The 19,877-nt window shown below is 44.6% G+C and overlaps 2 protein-coding genes across 2 annotated transcripts; one reads left to right on the top strand and one right to left on the bottom strand.

The window, feature by feature from the left end:
* Window positions 1–444: 444 nt before the first annotated feature.
* On the bottom strand, window positions 445–3,657 carry spring1 (SREBF pathway regulator in golgi 1). The gene is made up of 5 exons (XM_083644607.1): window positions 2,888–3,657; window positions 2,629–2,785; window positions 2,347–2,498; window positions 1,982–2,095; window positions 445–973 (listed from the first exon to the last, which is right to left on the bottom strand). Exons 1-5 carry the CDS (start codon window positions 2,981–2,983, stop codon window positions 890–892), a joined length of 603 nt encoding a protein of 200 aa, XP_083500733.1. The 5' UTR covers window positions 2,984–3,657; the 3' UTR covers window positions 445–889.
* A 113-nt stretch (window positions 3,658–3,770) lies between these two features.
* rnft2 (ring finger protein, transmembrane 2) lies at window positions 3,771–18,813 on the top strand. The gene is made up of 10 exons (XM_083644599.1): window positions 3,771–3,881; window positions 4,043–4,118; window positions 4,678–5,162; window positions 5,462–5,538; window positions 6,038–6,138; window positions 7,730–7,883; window positions 13,053–13,202; window positions 16,995–17,060; window positions 17,336–17,437; window positions 18,213–18,813. The coding sequence occupies exons 2-10, from the start codon at window positions 4,072–4,074 to the stop codon at window positions 18,345–18,347; spliced, it is 1,317 nt and encodes a 438-aa protein (XP_083500725.1). The 5' UTR covers window positions 3,771–3,881; window positions 4,043–4,071; the 3' UTR covers window positions 18,348–18,813.
* The last annotated feature ends 1,064 nt before the right edge of the window (window positions 18,814–19,877 follow it).

The following is a 19,877-nucleotide window of genomic DNA, read 5'->3' as shown; positions in this document are numbered from 1 at the left end:
ACACGACCCAGATGCTGCCACTTATATGAAATCCTTTCACCCTTTTGGGAATTGCAAGAGTTTTGAGAACGAGGTTAGATTTTCAGGAAAAACATCTAAGCGATTGAGAAAAAGTGGAACAAGTGATTAGAATCAAATGACAGCCACACCCAATGAACCGCGTGTATATGGTAAAACACCATGCTGGCAGGAAATGTATGTGAAATCATAAGAATACTATGAACTCTACTAATGAATTCTTCTATGAATTCATGAGGTCAGAAAATGCTCAATTATCATTTTTAGAGCCGCATTGGAGGAAAAACAGTCCTCAAAATAATGAACAAAAATAAAGCAAAGAAAAACGCAGCAGAAATTATAAGCCGAGTAATTTCACAGTCACTTTTATTAAATAGGTATTCCATATGCATGCGCTACACACAGAAGTTATGACACATTCTCCGCTGTTTTGAAATGTCCAACGATACACGAAAACAGCTGTTATGATGTCACATGAAAGCAGCTGTTATTGATGTCATATCTGGGTTAAAATGAAGCCTATTTCATGGACATTGAACGGTATGAAGTGAATCCTGATGGATGAGCTGCCTGCTATGTTGACCTGATGATCATCACGGATGAATTTATGAAGGGTTCTATGCACTTATGAAGTGTAAATAATCAAATCACGTACAGTATTTGTCCATTTTTTGAGGTTGGTCTGGTGTCCTTGGTTACCTCCGTTGCTTGCTATGCCACTGTAATGCAAAACTGTTCAAGATGGCAATTTTCATCGTAGAGGTGGAAAGGTGTTTCTTCTCCATACACATTTAGGGGTCCCACAGGCGCGCTGTACAGGCCCGGCCGGGGTTTCTCTTGGACCTCCTTAATCCCAAGACAAAAGTCACACTCATATAGGAAGGAGTTCTGGAGGACTTTCTCCATAGCAGTACTTTGCTTGAGGGTTTCGGTAGGTGTTCTCATGTTGAACACTCTGCATGAGAGAAAAAACAAGAAAAAGGAGAAAAAAAAGACAAAAGTCAGGTTAACACATTCCAGTATTTTTGTTGTTCATGCAGATGTATTCTTTGCTGCTGTATAAACAATGTGATAATCTCAAAGATGTTCATGTAAACAAATGTGTTAAGTCACTATCTATCGGATAGTAAGTTAACACAATGGTGATTGAGCCTATGGCCCATTGATGGAAGCCTCTGCATTTTCAGTATTGCAGCATTTGTGAACTTGGTGTCTGTGGTGACACAGGGGGGGCGGAGCTAACACAATAGACTCACTCTGTAGGTTACTGTAGGTTCCCCACAACTCTTGTGTGAAGTAGGATAACAAGCTACTTTTTTCCAGTCTCTGCTAGCATTACGGGTGGTTACTATGGCCAAACAGTAATGTCACATGATGCAACACTGTTTGGATCTCACCTGCAACTACCACTCATCACCATAGGTGTCGCCCAAGAGAACAAAACTGAAATCTTAGAGATTATGATTTTAAGCGTTAAGTATTTTTAAGTATCAAATGGGTCTGAAGCCTTTCAGTAAGCAGTGGATTACTCTTGTTTTGACTATTGAAGAGTACTGCTATGCACATTAGCATCCTCAACTTTTAGTAATGCATTCAAATTGTATCCAGGGTGGTTTGATTTATTGATTATCAACCTTTTTTTAATATCAAAGACCCCTAATTTAGTGCACGCCGTTAGGCCACAGACCCCCATTTGATGAGATGTTATCTGTATTGTAGGTAGAGAGATCATAGTGAAACTATGATCAAAGCAATCACTCTTCTGCATTCTCTAATAGACCCTTCTCACGGGGGCCAGTTTGTGTCAAAAAGGCAGGGTAAACACAAGTGCAAGCAAAACACTAATGAGGGTTTCCAACTTCCATGATTGGAATTTGGAAACCCTCATTAGTGTTTTGCTTGCACCTGTGTTTACCCTGCCTTTTTGACACAAGTTGATCTGAAGTTTCCCTGTGCAACATACTTGTGAGGAGGTCCGGCACTTGGCCAGGCACAGCTCAAAATGGTCCTCCACAGCAGTGAAGAGATTCTGGAAGCCTTCAGCCGCACGATTCAGGAAGCGCTCAAGAAGAGGTTGCTGAGGAAGAGGAACACAGATAAGAAGAGAGCATGTTTGTGTTAAAGCAGATTTTAATCTGTTATTTTCCCATGGTCATGGCTCTGTGATGTGCATAGACCACAATATCAAGATTCGAGTTTGAGACACATTTCAAGTATCTTGCATGCGGAAGATAGTCTCTGAAGACAAAGCATGTTTGCAAGCGAGTTGCTGCTGAGGACAGCAATAACAGCTGCCCCCTGGGTCGTATCCTCGAACTGGAAGCTTACCTTATCAGGCTGGAGGCAGCAAGACACGCAGTACTCATAGATGTTACAGCAGCCGTTGGCCAGGCAACTTTTACAAATGTACTGTCTGGAGCTGGGGGCGTTGACGTTACAGCAGCCATTCACCAGCAGGTCCTTCCTCTCGCAGACGTAACCTGTAAAACATTAACACAGACACACAGATAGAACATATACATTGATTAAAGGCTATGAAACAGTATGACAGAGCAGTCACTTTATCATCTCTGTATCGGGTGGTGGAGACCAGTTGGCTGCATGACTCACCGAGCTCATCTGTGAGCAGCACCTTGCCCTGGATGGAGTTTCTGCACTGAGTGATTTGCCGGCTGCTATTGCCCAGGTTGAAACGGACCTTCCAGGGGATGCGATGATCTGAATCCCTCACCTCCAACAGGGTGCGGTCCCGTATCGTTCTCTCCTCCTGCAGCAAATGAATTCAGTCATGAAATGTCCTCAAAGTACAATTTAGTGTGACAAACCTCAGGAAGGACTAAGGCTATATGACTTGAGTGAGTTCCTGTACCTGTTTGAGGGTGCTGGTGAGGAAGTAGATAAGAGACAGTCCAAAGACTACACCTAGAACCCAGCGCTTTCTCAGTAATCGGCGTAGCACCATCATGGCATGGCTTTCTTGGGGAGATGCCAGTGACAATGAGCACTTAAGTCCAAGACATCAGACCTGCACAGGTCAGAATCCCCCGACCAAATGATTTGCCAGGGCCCAGGGATATGTAATAATTGGTGTCTAACTGATGACTGGCAAAAAAAAAAATTGAAACCAAGCAAAATTGGCAAGCTAACGTTAGCTAGCTTGGTTAGAATACAAATATTGTTCACAAATACTAACAGGTAAATGCATTCCAGTTTCTGAATCAAGCCAGCTACATCAGCTAACCCATTTTGTATGTAGGTTCACTAACAGTAGGCTAAGCAGACATTGCGCTTTGCAGCTGTGAAGCAAAAATGGCTCTTGACATAAAGCTCTATGAAAGTTGCTCACATACAGTTAGAAAATCTAATTGGCAAGCAAGCTACCGATGTCTGAACATAAAGGACTGCTTTGTTAGCCTACTAGCTACTGTAGCTGTCGTTAGCATTAGCGAATAACGTTAGTCTTATGTAGGTCTGATGGGAGACAACTAACGCTAAAACATATTTTTTCGACACAGATCCCCTGGTAACACAGTTACATCTCCTTTCACGAAAAGGATCCGGCCCGGCAATATAAAAAATGACGTGATAACAAGCTGCTAGTGTTCTTTTATCCCACGAAATCTGACATCCACCATCAAAACAAATTTCCAACACGGATGTGGTGTGGTGGGAGGGAGGGCGCTGATTGGTAGATAGTCTTCCGCCTTGACGTCATACAGGAAGAGCCTCCATCCTTCCAGAGAGCACAACAACGGCGAAGCTTTCTGACTGTCATCCTCTCCTTTTCAGCAACAGCAGGCAAATTAGCTAACCAAACGCAAACTATGACGAGTGCAGAAGGATAATTCAGTGTACTGATTCAGGTAAACATAAATTACCTCCTACAAATCTGTCTTACCGCTGCTGCCAGCTGTCTAATGCATGCAACTAACATGGGGCAGACAGGATAGCCTGAGGTTAATAAAGCAGGTCAGCCAACTGCCTCTGCCAGACACTGTTGATGTTTTTCGACCTGCATCCACAGGACTGGACCATGTGGTGAGGAGCTATGTCATGCAGAGGAGACACAGCAGCAACACGGATGGCATGCCCTCTGAAAGGTGGGAAGATGACCCATCAGTCTCTCTTCGCAGGACATTTACATTGTCTTGTAGAGGAGATCATGGACAAACAATAGCTGGTGACTCTCATTTACAGCTAGGCTACATGGTAAAATGCATGCTTGAACAGAATACCTTTAGCCATATGGAGACAAAACGCTACCAAATGTATGGAACCCTGATACAACATCCTTCCTATATATTTTTTTATTATAAAAAGGGTGCATGTGGGCAATCTCTGTTCTCTCTGTTTCAATTTGTGTCCCACTGACGATGTCAGTGATGTCATAAATCACTGATGATATCATCAGTGATGTCATCAGTGATGTCACTTGAGCAATTGTGTATTGTGACATCACTGATGATGGCATCACTGATGATGCAGGGAACAAAAACATTGCAGCACAGGCCACCGGAAGACGGGGGCAGGTCTTCTTCTCTCTTCCTGCCTGTAGTAACTCATATGGTGATGCGAGGTTAGTTTGCACCCATGAAAGGCTTTAGTGAATCAGGGCTTCAAGGTAAAAGACTCTCCAATGATGTTGTCCCTTCTGTATAGGAACCGTAGCCAAACCCTTGGATCAGAGAGTAGCCTGGACGAGGGCGGCGTGTTCGACTGCCTGAAGCCCGACACACCTACGTCACCGCAGCAGCTTTTCTCTGGCCTGGTGGGCGTCCCGTCCGGCTCCGTCTCCTCCGCCCTGGTCCTGGGCTCTCCCCCGGACGTCTTCATCCAGATGACCGCCTCGTCCCGGGAGGAAGGGGGGCCCCACCGCTCCGAGGGCGGACCCTTCCTTCCCCGGCCGCCCCCGCACCACCATCACCACCACCACTTCCACCAGCAGCCCCTGCAGCACCGCACCCCCTCTCTGCTGCAGCAGGCCACCGGCTCGGACAGGCACGGCTCCAGGGAGGAGACCCAGGACGACCCCTCCACCCCCGCCCCCGCCCTGTCCGAGCTGAGGGCGGTGCTCACCTGGCTGCAGAGGGGCTTCCCCTTCATCCTCATCCTGCTGGCTAAAGTCTGCTTCCAGCACAAGCTAGGTAAACCAGTGTATATAGTAGCAGTGGTGATTGGCCCTTTTCACCTCAACCATTTTGAGGTGCAGTAGTAAAGCAGGTGTAACCAATAATGTTAATGAGGGCACTGGAACACCTAAATGGAACGGTGCCATCATTAATGGTATGGTTACACCTGCTTTACTTGCTGATTTACCATCTCAAAACCGTTGCTGTGAAAAGGGTCTCTAGTGGTTAGTAGTACATATAGAATAGTACCTTTAGCTACAGCTTTTCAGATAACAGTTCTGGTTCGGCGATAATGTTGCTCCCCTCTCTGGCAGGTATTGCTGTGTGTGTGGGGATGGCCAGCACATTTGCCTTCGCCAATTCCACGTTTAAGCACCAAGTGTCATTACGGGTAATAATAACTAATATTCATGTTAACATTTAGTTTTCCACTTCACACAATTGTCTGAACCACATTCAGTGTAGTTCCAACATGTGACGTTTCCCCTTGAGGCAGGACGTGATTTGTTTCCCCCGCCTCGACACAAAAAAAAGCTGCTTTGAAAAGGGCACGTTTAGCTTGCTGTGTTTCTTTTCTTACTGCTTTCCGCCATTGTTGTTGTTGTTGCTATGACTTTCCTCCACCTTAATAGTCCCAACCCAGCTCCCCACTGGCCACACCTACAGCCAATGGTATAAACTCCAAAATCTGATGAACCTAATTGAAAAGCCAATTACAGGCAAACAGGGAAATGTAGGCATGCACACACAGGGCCAAATACTGACAAAGACTGATAATGTACCAAATGTATTGTTAAAAATGTTGCATGTTGTAGCTTTAAATGCAAATATATTGATTGTTATGCCACCCTGTAATCGCTTTGTGTGTGTGTGCCTGTTTCTGTCACCAGGAGGAGCGCTCTATAGTTGTTGCTCTGTGGATCCTGACGTTCCTCGCAGGGAATATAGTGTACCTCTACTACACGTTCAGCCAAGAGGAGCTGCAGAACAGGTAGTGTGTAAGCAGGGTGATTATTCAGAACAGGTAGTGTGTAAGCGGGTGATGATTCAGTGGTCGCGTGTCTTTCTTTGCATACCATCCTTTTGGTGTCCGTTTTACGCTTAGTTTTGCCATTCATTTTGTGTTGTGTAAGCCATTTTATTGTTATTTCCATTTCCTATAGGGAGTGTTGCTGTTCTTGTCTGGTCTTGTCCTGTGAGTATTTTGTGTTCATTTGATTTCTAGAGAGTTTCATACTTTTATTTTATTTCACTTTTTTTTTTACATTTGCCTGGCTGTTCCTACTCCTTCGACCCATCCTCAGTGAAAACATCTGTTAGGGTAATACTGTAACATACCGTAACATGTAGCAATACTGTAACGTGACTATGGTTGCACTGTGTGGTACTACTCCGGTCTAAAGGCAAATCTTAAACAGAAACTCCAAACTGCATAGAACAAAAGCATAAGATGTGTGCTGAATCTTCACAATAGGTTTCATATTGGTGCTACGGAGTTCTATAGAGAGGCAAAGTGACCGCTTACTTCCTGCTTCAGCACTGTACCAGAGATTTTCATCCGCCATTTATTTTCCCTTAGACATTTCGTAAAATGCTTATAAAAATAGTTTTACTTCGTCAAACCAAACGGTTCAGATATATTTAGAAACACATAACACATAACATTTCACTTGGACCAAAACATTTAAAAAAAAATGTGGATTTAAAGAAAATATTTTTTCGATGTCGTTTTTTAAGTTTTGGTCCGAGTGAAATGTTCTATGGTCTCTCCTGATTCTAAATATAGCTGAACAGTTTGGTTTGACGAAGTAAACTTTTTTTTTACAAGCATTTGACGAAATTCTATGGGAAAATAAATGGCGGATAAAAATCTCTGGTACAGTGCTGAAGCAGGAAGTAGGCGGTCACTTTGCCTCTCTATAAACTTGGTTGGTTACCGTTTGACTTAAGGGTGAAGCAACTTAAACTGTCACATATGTCACATTTTAAATGGCCTCAGCCCTGGTTATCTCAAGGAGGGTGTTGTAAGAACAAGTGAAATTCATTCCTAGAATGCCAGATCTGCCCAATATTCAATTCAGAAAGCTATTGCAGGAAGCCAAACCCAAACCTCATTTCATAACACTGCTATCAACTTTTGAAATAATTGACCTGCTTCAGTGCAAGTCATAAACACCGTCAATATCTTTAAACGTGCTCTCAAGACTCATCTGAAAAACGAGATGATGACTAGAGAGTAATTGCAACACCTTCCCTGAGATCCCACTTGTATACTGTATACCATCTGTATATTTCATGTGTCATTGATAGATATTTCTTTTTCGGTTTTTCTTTTATAAAGTACATTGTGCAATACTGAAGTTTTGATATTTGAAGGACCCCAGTGGAAATAAGCAGACTTCTAGTTTGCAACTTTAAGCTGCTTTACTGGGCTATCCTTGGATACTTTTTTCTTCGATTTACATAATGTGTAGACGTTTTACAATGTTTTTACTATTAATGTAATTTGTGATGTTCTTTTTTTGTATTTTGATCCGAAATAAACTAAACTAAATGCCGTCCTGATATTTTGTCTCCTCTAGCCTCATATTCGCTAAGCCCAACATCAACAGCTTTGACTTCTTTGATCTGATCTGGGCGGTGGGCATCACTGACTTTGTCCTCAAGTACTTCACCATCGGCCTGAAATGCTTTGTCCTCTTCCTGCCCAAGATTCTCCTGGCCTTCAAGTCCAGGGTAGGTAATCCACTTTCATGTCTCTTGCTCTTATCATGTAGAACTGTGTGAACCCTATCAGCATCCCACACTGAGTCTCAGGGTTTTGCTGCCTTTGTCATGGCCTGTACATTTGCACACATGCTCGTGTTGTTTGTATTTAACCCATTGATGCCTGATGCAGCATTTGCGTGTATATCCCTCATTTGTGTGCGTATCCCTTTAAGACCGCGAACCGCGTTAACGCGGTTCGCGGTCTTAAAGGGATACACACACAAATGCTGCATCAGGTATCAATGGGTTAATGATCTGAAAATGTCTTACTTCTTCACACATCATCACATCTTTTTTTTGAGAGGTCAAAGGTGAGCCGTGACGGTTCATTCATGACTCATTCTCTTCCACGATACAAACACTTTAAACCGCCCCTACAATGTCTTTTGGCATTTTTAAGATATTTCATATGTTTCGGAGTCATGCTCTGACAATGTTGACTTAGCCACACTGTTCGCCAAATATGTCTTGACAAATAACCCAATTTTGTGCTCAAGTTCAAGTTAGTTGCTAAAGGTCATACGTAATGACAATTACATTCCGACTGATTCTGGCTGGCATGTCAGCTACGTAGCTAACAGTAGCTGTTAGCTATGTTAGCTAAGCCCGCCGTCTGCTGGCTGTAACCACGTTCGCCGGGCTCAAAACACCACTGAGTGTGACCCCACACTGGCTCGTTAACCATTTCGAGTCACGCTCTTCTCTGCAGCTAAGCTGCCGAGGAATACTGTTTCCAGCGTAAAACGCTGTTTTTCTGGGCATATCTGCAACTATACAACAGGCGCTCATAGAACATTGAGAAGATTGAAGTAGAACACCAAACTTTTTAAACAGGTAGAAAAACTGACTGGAGGCTGGCTTTAAAGGATAAATCCACATGGGCCCATTGAGTTATTTCTGTGGATAATTGGCCTGGGAGAAATCCATTGTAGTAGAGGCAGAGATGCTAATTTCTCCACCAACATTAGCCTGAAAAGAGCATAATGCAGTGCAGCCACAGGACATGTGAATTCACTGTCAAAGTTACCGACCTGACTTCATGATTCAGGCAAAGAAAGTGAGAGAAAAGTATGATGAAACACTCCGCTGAGCGAGGAAAGTGCTAAAGGGTCACAGTGTGACGCTGTTTGGTATTCATAAGGTTTTAAATGGTACTCCTCCTTAGGTGAGCCTGAGCACGCGGGTGTCTGTGTGTGTTGTCGGTGTGGCCCGAGGCAACAGAATAATATGTGGCTACGGAGAGACACGCGCACACACACACACACACACACACACACACACACACACACACACACACACACACTACAGGTGCAGCTCATATTCTGTGTGTGTGTGTGTGTGTGTGTGTTGTGTGTTGGGGGGGTGTCACAGTATTAGAAGGATGATATTTTCCACTGATAAACAGGCCTATCAGAACCAAGGCAGTCGGCAACTGAGCTCATTTTCCCTCGAGGGGGTTGCACGGGTGAGGTCATCCCTCCCTGGAGCCTGGGCCATTACCGATACCCTCCACTCTCTCGCACGCACACACACACACACACACGCAAGCACACACACACACACACACACACACACACACACACACACACACACACACACACGCAAGCACACACACACACACACACACACACACACACACACACGCAAGCACACACAGACATGTGTCACACACACACACACACGCAAGCACACACACACAGACACGTGTCTCTCACACACACACACACACACACACACACACACACACACACACGCACACACTGTCTCTCTCACATACGCACACACACACACACACACACACACACACACAGAGGCAGTCACAGCCCTGGAGATTACCAGACTGTGCCGTCGCTGCCCTTTCCAGAGCAAAGGCCAAGTGGTCCTGTCTGTGCCGAACCCCATGAAGTCACGCAATCAGCTTCAGCCACTTCCACTTAATTACTCCATCCAACCAATCAGCTTCAGCCACTTCCACTTCATTACTGCATCCAGCCAATCAGCTTCAGCCACTTCCACTTCATTACTGCATCCAGCCAAGGACACGCTAATGATCGTGCCTCAGCACTGCAGTCAGCGCACGTCTGCACAAGTGATAGATCGCACGCAAGCTTCCAGCAGGCCCAAGACAGATCAGCTCGTTGCGCATTGTCCATGTGTGCATATCTATGTGTCACACAGGTGTGCAAGGTGACTCTGGGGCTTTTGGCATTTACAATAGTTCCTATGGTTTGGTCTTCTTAACATCAGTCCATGGTTCAGTTGTGGCTCTGGTGTGACTGTACCTCCACTACAGTCAAATGCAATGCCACTCTCTCTACCCATCTCAAGCAATATTGAATGAAAACACATTTCTGTGGCTGAAGGATGTAGCTCAAGTTGTGTATGTGTGTGTTTGTGTGTGTGTGCATGCGATGTGGGTGTGTGTGTGTGTGTGTGTGTGTGTGTGTGTGTGTGTGTGTGTGTGTCAGTCGGTTTCTGTGTGTGATGGTGGAGAGGATCAAGAAATCAGACAAAGTAATAAATCCAAATAAGAAATAACTTGCCTGCAGTAGGGCTTAGTCAAACGGCTTGGCGTGTGTCCAAACCTTAGTGCTGTCAGTTAGTTGCGTGGGTGTGATTTGTCAGTGAGTTTGCGTGGGCGTGATGGGCACTGTGTGGGACGCCAGGCTGAGGGGACAATCAGGAAGATGAATTGGCCCGCTAGCAGAGGTCCTCCTCCCCCTTACACCAACCTGGCTGCTCACAGCTCTTCACCCACAGTCATCCATCTTTGTCAGCTAGCATCCAGCAAGTCATTATGCAAGCCGGGATGCCACGGGGGCCATCGGGGGAATCAAGTTTTGCCTTCGATTTGGGCATCTTCTCTGCTCTTTAACCAGAACCCACTTCACTGAGCGTGGACTTATTGTGAAGTTTGTATCGCCTCTGTGATGATAGAGGGAGGGGCGGTGCCGCCGCACGCCCCCGTAGGGCTGGGGTTTAATGTGGGCGCTGGGTAGCAGGTGGAAACAGCCGCTGCCAGTTTCCCTTCAGTGTGGGGAGATTGGCCGCACCGCTGTGAAACTGCCGAGCCCTGGACGGCGGCCATGTTTGTGCTGGAGGCGTGCTGTTTTTAAGCTTTTAATACGCCACTGCTCTTGACTAGATAGAAGAGTGCCCCGCGGCACCGCTCTTGACTAGATGGTAGGAGAAGAGTGCTGCCCGGAAGCTGTTTTCTCTTTCTGCTTTGTGGACGCTCAGTGAGAGAGACTGAATACACATTGGCTCAATTTGTTATTCAAGTGCTCCAGTTTCTTTTGGTTGAGACGTCGGTTAACTCCTGAGGTGCCTTTTTGCTTTTGTTGTTCCCTCTGCAAACTCCACTTCCATTATAAGTCAAGAAGTAGCTACTTTTAGTGTTTTCACTTGCGAGCCACCGTTTAGATGAAGCACCTATAGAGGCGACGTCCACTAGTGTGGTTTCTAATTGTGTGTGTTTTTTGTCCAGGGGAAGTTCTACCTGGTGATCGACTTCCACTACTGTGGTTTCTAATTGTGTGTTTTTGTCCAGGGGAAGTTCTACCTGGTGATCGCCTTCCACTAGTGTGGTTCCTAATTGTGTGTGTTTTTTGTCCAGGGGAAGTTCTACCTGGTGATCGACTTCCACTAGTGTGGTTTCTAATTGTGTGTGTTTTTTGTCCAGGGGAAGTTCTACCTGGTGATCGACTTCCACTAGTGTGGTTTCTAATTGTGTGTGTGTTTTTATCCAGGGGAAGTTCTACCTGGTGATCGACTTCCACTATTGTGGTTTCTAACTGTGTGTGTTTTTTGTCCAGGGGAAGTTCTACCTGGTGATCGACTTCCACTAGTGTGGTTTCTAATTGTGTGTGTTTTTTGTCCAGGGGAAGTTCTACCTGGTGATCGACTTCCACTAGTGTGGTTTCTAATTGTGTGTGTTTTTTGTCCAGGGGAAGTTCTACCTGGTGATCGACTTCCACTAGTGTGGTTTCTAATTGTGTGTGTTTTTTGTCCAGGGGAAGTTCTACCTGGTGATCGACTTCCACTAGTGTGGTTTCTAATTGTGTGTGTTTTTTGTCCAGGGAAAGTTCTACCTGGTGATCGACTTCCACTACTGTGGTTTCTAATTGTGTGTGTTTTTTGTCCAGGGGAAGTTCTACCTGGTGATCGACTTCCACTAGTGTGGTTTCTAATTGTGTGTGTGTTTTTGTCCAGGGGAAGTTCTACCTGGTGATCGACTTCCACTAGTGTGGTTTCTAATTGTGTGTTTTTGTCCAGGGGAAGTTCTACCTGGTGATCGACTTCCACTAGTGTGGTTTCTAATTGTGTGTGTGTTTTTGTCCAGGGGAAGTTCTACCTGGTGATCGACTTCCACTAGTGTGGTTTCTAATTGTGTGTTTTTGTCCAGGGGAAGTTCTACCTGGTGGTCGACTTCCACTAGTGTGGTTTCTAATTGTGTGTGTGTGTTTTTGTCCAGGGGAAGTTCTACCTGGTGATCGACTTCCACTAGTGTGGTCTCTAATTGTGTGTGTTTTTTGTCCAGGGGAAGTTCTACCTGGTGATCGACTTCCACTAGTGTGGTTTCTAATTGTGTGTTTTTGTCCAGGGGAAGTTCTACCGGGTGATCGACTTCCACTAGTGTGGTTTCTAATTGTGTGTTTTTGTCCAGGGGAAGTTCTACCTGGTGATCGACTTCCACTAGTGTGGTTTCTAATTGTGTGTGTGTTTTTGTCCAGGGGAAGTTCTACCTGGTGATCGACTTCCACTAGTGTGGTTTCTAATTGTGTGTTTTTGTCCAGGGGAAGTTCTACCTGGTGGTCGACTTCCACTAGTGTGGTTTCTAATTGTGTGTGTGTGTGTTTTTGTCCAGGGGAAGTTCTACCTGGTGATCGACTTCCACTAGTGTGGTCTCTAATTGTGTGTGTTTTTTGTCCAGGGGAAGTTCTACCTGGTGATCGACTTCCACTAGTGTGGTTTCTAATTGTGTGTTTTTGTCCAGGGGAAGTTCTACCGGGTGATCGACTTCCACTAGTGTGGTTTCTAATTGTGTGTGTGTTTTTGTCCAGGGGAAGTTCTACCTGGTGATCGACTTCCACTAGTGTGGTTTCTAATTGTGTGTGTGTGTGTGTTTTTGTCCAGGGGAAGTTCTACCTGGTGATCGAGGAGCTGAGTCAGCTGTTTCGGGCGCTGGTGCCCATCCAGCTCTGGTACAAGTACATCATGGGAGAAGACCCTTCTAACAGTTACTTTCTAGGAGCCATGCTCATCATCATCTACAGCCTCTGCAAGGTAACCTCTGATCTTCTAGAAGTTCAATCGTGTTTTTCTGTTTTTCTTTACATTTACCGTAGCTGGCTGGCATTCTTCTTTTAGGTGACTCTCATATCCAGAGCAACCGAATAAAACGGAACCATCCTCAGTTCCTACATCCCCCTCATTACAGCAAACAGTAGTTGGGGTGGCTTTAGCTCAGGAGGTAGAGCGGGTCGGCCAATGACGCAAGGGTTGACGGTTCGATCCCCGCTCCCTCCCAGCTGCTGTCGTTGTGTCCTTGGGCAAGACACTTAACCCTCCTTGCCTCGTATGATTGGTATGAATGTAGACATGAATGATGGTGGTCGGAGGGGCCGTTGAGCGCCGATGTGTGGCTGCCACGCTTTCGAATCACCGGTACGAATGGTGTGAACGAATAATGATTCTGTGAAGCGCTTTGAGCACTTGGAAAGACGCTATATAAATCCAATCATTATTATTATTATTATTATTATAGTAACGGCAGAGCCATAGCAGCCACTCTCGAATGATGATTGAAGAGAGAATTTCCAGGAAAAAGAAAAAAGAAATAAGAGTAAATGAGAAATCTACAGCTCATTATTGCAAACTCCACCAGTAATTGTAATGCTGTCCAAAGGAGAATTATGTCTGTTTTTGGATTTGAAAGAAATTGGTGGATTTAAAAGACAGAGAGGTCAAATGGTCATGGGTAGTTTGTTTCAGAATAGGACTGTAGACCAGAAATTGAAGCTTACGGTGTACAGAGCAGGTAGATAACATAACTCGGAAATGAGTCAGTTCAGTTTCATCACAGCAAGTGGGAAAGGCGACATACAGTAGTAGTGAAACTACGTGGGAACTTGGATCAGCGAATATCTGAGGCCTGCCGATGCAATAATGATGCAATGATGATGTGGCACAATTGACACAGCGTAGTGCTCACCATCATGTGTTCTATATACGGTCTGTACACAGCGTAGTGCTCACCATCATGTGTTCTATATACGGTCTGTTGAGATTTATAGCCCCTGCTTGCATTTATAGAGAGGCAAAGTGACCGCCTGCTTCCTGCTTCAGCACTGTACCAGAGGTTTTCATCCGCCATTTATTTTCCCATAGACATTTCCTAAAATGTTTATAAAAATAGTTTTACTTGTTCAAACCAAACGGTTCAGATATATTTAGAAACAGGAGAGACCACATAACATTTCACTCAGACCAAAACATAACAAAATTGCGGATTTAAAGAAAAGATGCTTTCGATGTACCGGTAGTTTTTTTAAGTTTTGGTCCGAGTTCTATGCCCTCTTCCGATTCTAAATATAGCTGAGCCGTTTGGTTTGACGAAAGTAAAACTATTTTTATAAGCATTTAAAAAAATGTCTATGGGAAAATAAAGGGCGAATAAAAATCTCTGGTACAGTACTCAAGCAGGAAGTAGGCGGTCACCTTTCCTCTCTATACGCCTGTGATGCGTGATTTCTAACCCCACATAGGATAAGCAATAACCACGCCCTGTGGCGTGGTTCAAATCACGCGCCTGTGATTCATCGGGGGACATTTTTCGATGATGGGCTTGTTGAGATGAATTGGGTGTTTTACTTCCTGGGTGTGGACTGCTCGCGTGCAGGACTGGAGCAATCAGGTGTTTTCCAAGATCGTGGTTGTTGGGTCACTGTTGTAGCATGTTGATGTGCGTCTGTTGCTGCTGATTCACTCACTAACTAAAGCACCTGACCGCCAGTTACTTCAGTTGGCCCGCTCAGTGGAGCTGCTGAGTAACTGTGGTCCAGTGGTCACTTTAACCCAAGATTTTCCTTCTTTCACACTTTTTATTTAGCCTGGTAAACCAGCCGGTCACATGGACTCACATTTCATTTTGTTCTGCGGGACCGTCTGGTCTCAAGCCCTGGGAGGGCTTTAAGCAGAAACTGCAAAGTGGAAGAGCCAATTAGCGACTGCACTCAGTGCCCTGTGATTGACAGCGCAAGTTGGCCAATCAGGAACGACACTAGCACTGCACTAACAAAACAATAATGGCCGCCTCCTTGCCTGTCCGTCTCGAGGAGTAATGCCAATGTTCGTAGGTTAGGTTAAGTTTATTTGATATGGACATCACAGAGCATTGGAGATGTAACATACATGTATGCACAGTAACCAGATACACAGCGTTAAGTGTATATAGCGTTAGCGAAATGCAAATTTTCAACACCTGTCCACAAGCGACTCCTACACCAAACCACAACCCAAAAGGAAGCAAAATCTAATATCATTTTTTTCCCGTCTAGTTTAAACAGCCATAAAGTGCAGTTATTGCAGAAATAGCAATAGCTCTGTATGAGCCAAAAACGGAGGAAAATGTATACTTTACTGTTAGGTTAATGTTACTGTGAATTTCCCCACCTGCTGGCAGGAGGAAAAACATAAAGGCCTCAGGTAAGCCTGGCAGGTGAGGGGAGTGGCCGGCAGGGCAAACTGTCTTTGACCATGCTGAAGATCATGGTTTTCCTTTTGTTCATGCCAATTAAGGTTTATCAGCTTTCTTAGTTTGTTTAAAGTTTATTTAAAGTATCTTAAGTTTTGTATTGATGACAGAAGAATGGAGCTGTAAAAGGAAAAATAAATACCCATCACCCAATACCCTGATTGGCTGAAGGAATTGTCTGTCAAGGCAAGTACATCCGCCCAACCTCCGCCCACTGCAAAATAGTGGGTGAAGGCTTCAGGCCAGACGGGAACGAAGAACGAAATGAAATGTGAGTTCACGTGACCGGCTGGTTTACCAGGCTAGTTTTTATTTAAATGATGACAGAAAAATCTGACGGCTGTAATAGATTATTAGGGGCGGCTGTGGCTCAGGAGGTAGAGCAGGTCGTCCACTAATCGGAAGGTTGGTGGTTCGATCCCCGGCTCCTCCAGTCCACACGTCAAAGTGTCCTTGGGCAAGACACTGAACCCCAAATTGCTCCCGATGTGCGTGGCAGCTGGCCGCCCTCGGTGTGTGAATGGGTGAATGTAGGCGCTTTGGATAAAAGTGCTATATAAATGCAGTCCATTTACCATTTTTAGATTATGACAGAATTTGTACGACACGGGGAAGTCTAGCGCAACCTCTGCTGTGGTTACCTTTATTCATACAGGGGGAGTCTCACTGAGAGCAATTCTCTCTTTTCCAGGAGCACCCTGTAAAGGAAGCTGGCCAGTACAACCACAGTCTGATCTGTTGGCCACTGAGCAGCTCCACTGGAGCGGTTGGGGTTGAGGGCCTTGCTAAAGGGCACCCCAGTGCCCTGAGCCACTCCCAGGTCAAAACATGCAACAGTATGGATTTGAAGCAAGGTGGAATTAAAAAAAAGAGCACAAACTTCTCTGGATAAATAAAGTTAAATCAAAGCTTCACTAAGAATCTTTGTGCGTTGGTGGCTCCAAGTGGCAGTGGGAGGTAATTGTAAGATATGAACCTCAATACCCAGAAATAATGTACGTGAGAAAACGACACACGTTCATGTTTACGTTCATGTTTACCAACCCGGCCGGTCTGTGATGCTTTTATACCAAAGGAAACAAAAGAGAAGAGAGAGGAAACGATCTAATGTGGGCGAGTCCATCTTTCTCTGGACGGAGACAGTTTGTATTTTGATTGTATTGTATTTTTTATTGTTAATTCAGATTGCAAGAGGAGTTCGGAGATGTGTCCAGGCCTAACAGGCTGGTCAGATGCAACCAAAAACAGTTGAAACAGGAATATTAACATTTCAACCGTGTAAACACAAGAGTGTGATTGTACTTGGTCTTTCTTTCTTGCAGTCTTTTGACATCTGTGGGCGCATATCCTCCATACGCAAGGCCATGGCCATCCTCTGCAGCCCTCAGGTCAGATATGATGACGCTTTATCTTCAGTGTCCCTTTTTTTGCACTTTTCATCACACGTTGATATATCCTCATTTTACATTTGATTGTTCACTATCTTATACAATACAAACATTGCATATGAAATCAAACCACATCACACTATCAGTATACTCCAGCTTTTTAAATAGTCACTTGAGTGAGCTGATGAGTTGCCTTGTACACAACACGCCTGAAGCATGAAGTTGTTGTTCCACACATAAACCTTTATCCATATCTCTCCGTGTGTCGGCTGCAGAGTTACGGTGTTCGGGCCAGCAGCCAGCAGTGCAGCGAGGCAGGCGATGTCTGCGCTATTTGTCAAGCTGATTTCAAAGATCCCGTAGCCCTTCTCTGTCAGGTAAGAAGGACTCGCTGACAGGGGGGGGAAAAAACAACACGTGAAGCCTACAGTAACCAACTGCTCTGCTGGGATTATGGCGGGATTAGCCAATTAACATAAATGAACAAATGCATCCGTCAGATTTCAGGAGATATGGGAAAGAAAACACTTTGCTTGCCTTCTAACACTGCTGCTTGTTGAATTTGACTACCTCACCTGCCGTTTGTAGGAGCGTACCATGTTCTGCCCACTCGTCGCAGGTGTTTCACAAGAAGAAACGCTGGAAAAACAAACAAACCGACCGATGGACATTGTCAAGTCGTGCTGTAACTTGTCATGACCTTCCACAGCTGTATCAAATGAGAGTCACTTGGTGTGCTCAGGCTGGTTTACAGGCCTCCAGGATTATTATTATTGTCATTATTATTATCATTATCATTATCATTATTATTATTATTACTAGTGGACCCATGGGAGTTGGACCCCACCCCCCTCCCCCCTCCACTGAGGTCAAAGGTCAGGGTCAGATACAGAGCAGCACCCTTGGAGCTGGGCGGAAGTTCAGTGTCTTGCTCAAGGACCGTTCAGCAAGGTGGATCGTTGCTACCCATGATGGTCACTCAGTAGTAATAAACTGTAAATAACATGAAGAGCATATCAACCACTCGAGTGCCCAAAGCAAGAACCGTTATCCATAGATCTTGTAAATGGGTTACCTGTGCATCTGAGTGGACGGTGTGCTTTTTTAAATTCTGCATGGAAAATGAAATATGTGCTGTGTGTTTGCGTCCAGCACGTGTTCTGCGAGGACTGCCTGTGCCTGTGGTTCGACCGGGAGCGAACGTGTCCGCTGTGCCGCTCTGCTGTCATTGAGACCCTGCGCTGCTGGAAGGACGGCACCACCTCGGCCCATTTCCAGATCTACTAGCCCTGGCCACGTTTACATGCACACAGAAAATGTGATCATCATCCAGAGTTGGGTCAGATTACTTTGAAATGTACTCAGTTACCGATTACAAATTACATGACAATTTCTGTAATAAGTAACGTAATCCCTTGGATTACAAAACCATGCTAGTTGTCAGGAAGGCTAAATAATGCTCTATACATTTTGGCGAGGGGAAAACTGGCATGCAGTTTATTTAGGCCTAGAAAAAAAAATCTGAAATTTGGGTCGCGATTTAATGACTAAGGAAAAATGTGGGTCGTTAGGCTAGATCAGTTGAGAAGCACTGATGTAGACGGTAGGTGTGGTGCACACAGTGAATACAATAGGTTTTAACTGTGCATTTCTGTTTGCATTTGTCATACCAGATTTATTTTCCTCCATCGGTGCACAGTTCATGTTATTTCATTTGAATATTCAGATTTGTTTATAGGTGATCAGTTTCCTTGTTTGCTTGCATGCATTGTACACAACCACGATTTTCAATTAAATTCAAACGATATAGCCTGATTTGCCATGGTGTTTTTCTTGTCTAATTGTAGTGTACAGTTAGGCTACAGACAAATGTTTCAGAAATGTGTTTATTGTTGATTACTCAAAATTCATATGAAATATTGAAGTATAAAGAACACACACTTTTAGAAAAGACACAGTTTCAATAATTCCACTCACACTACAGTTCTGCTATATCAAAAACAGCTTATTTCCAGAAATCACAGATAGCATAACAGCATAGCCTCCTGTGCACAAGTCCTGTATGGTGTTGGTGATGATAATGCCACTTAACACTGCCCCCAAAGGATAATGGTAAAGCACAGAAGAATCTGTCTAAAATAACCAAGTCCTCATCTACTTATTTACATGTTTGTATGTTTACAGTAGGCTATAGCTTATTAAAAAGTACAGTGCAATGTGAAGCCCCAAACCATTTTCCCTACTGGGCACCATTCAATGATTTTCCTAAGAAAGCTGGATTTTTTTTTTTAAATATCCATTTCCACATCTAATTAGCTTAATTAGTATTTTAGTATCGGTGCGTTCCTATTGTGGCAGGTGGAGATTCACAAGAGTCGGGTTAGTTTTTCCCTCCATGCTACCAGGGGAGGATGACATCACCGTTTTAGAACTGGGATGACAGAGTCAGACAGGAGGGGGGGGGGGGGGGGGATGCGCAGCTGACTGCAGGACTGCTAGGAGTTCAGTGTGTAAACTCAGCGTGAAACTCGCAGTGCAGCCCAAATATCGCCCAAAGAAGTCCTCATGACACGTGAAATGAGTCAGGCACACATGAAACGCATTTTAATTCCCTCCAAAACAGCTGCCTGGATGCTGTGGATAGCCTGCATGCAGCAGCAGCACAGCTCGGCTGGAACGTCCTCCGACTCTTCTTGCATCCCTTGATTCTTTAGTGCAACTGTTCTGAGTCCATTTCTTTCCTCATGCATGGTCATCAAGGCACCATCTACACAGGATATAAATATAAGCAATTATTGCCATAAATATTTTCTATTT

This window comes from Poromitra crassiceps (genome assembly GCF_964638095.1).
Source record: "Poromitra crassiceps genome assembly, chromosome: 10".
Taxonomy (NCBI): Eukaryota; Metazoa; Chordata; class Actinopteri; order Beryciformes; family Melamphaidae; genus Poromitra; species Poromitra crassiceps.
Note: the sequence above shows the minus strand (reverse complement) of the source record. Positions and strands in the feature narration are given on the sequence as shown.

Excerpts from the sequence above, each read along its gene's own strand:
- spring1 (XM_083644607.1), bottom strand. The coding sequence starts at position 2,983 with ATGATGGTGCTACGCCGATTACTGAGAAAGCGCTGGGTTCTAGGTGTA. Across the intron at positions 2,096-2,346 it reads GCTGCCTCCAGCCTGATAAG|CAACCTCTTCTTGAGCGCTT; the intron begins GTAAGCTTCCAG and ends CCTCTTCCTCAG. Across the intron at positions 974-1,981 it reads AGTGCCGGACCTCCTCACAA|AGTGTTCAACATGAGAACAC; the intron begins GTATGTTGCACA and ends TCTCTCATGCAG.
- rnft2 (XM_083644599.1), top strand. The coding sequence starts at position 4,072 with ATGCAGAGGAGACACAGCAGCAACACGGATGGCATGCCCTCTGAAAG. Across the intron at positions 6,139-7,729 it reads CAAGAGGAGCTGCAGAACAG|CCTCATATTCGCTAAGCCCA; the intron begins GTAGTGTGTAAG and ends TGTCTCCTCTAG. Across the intron at positions 17,061-17,335 it reads CCATCCTCTGCAGCCCTCAG|AGTTACGGTGTTCGGGCCAG; the intron begins GTCAGATATGAT and ends TGTCGGCTGCAG.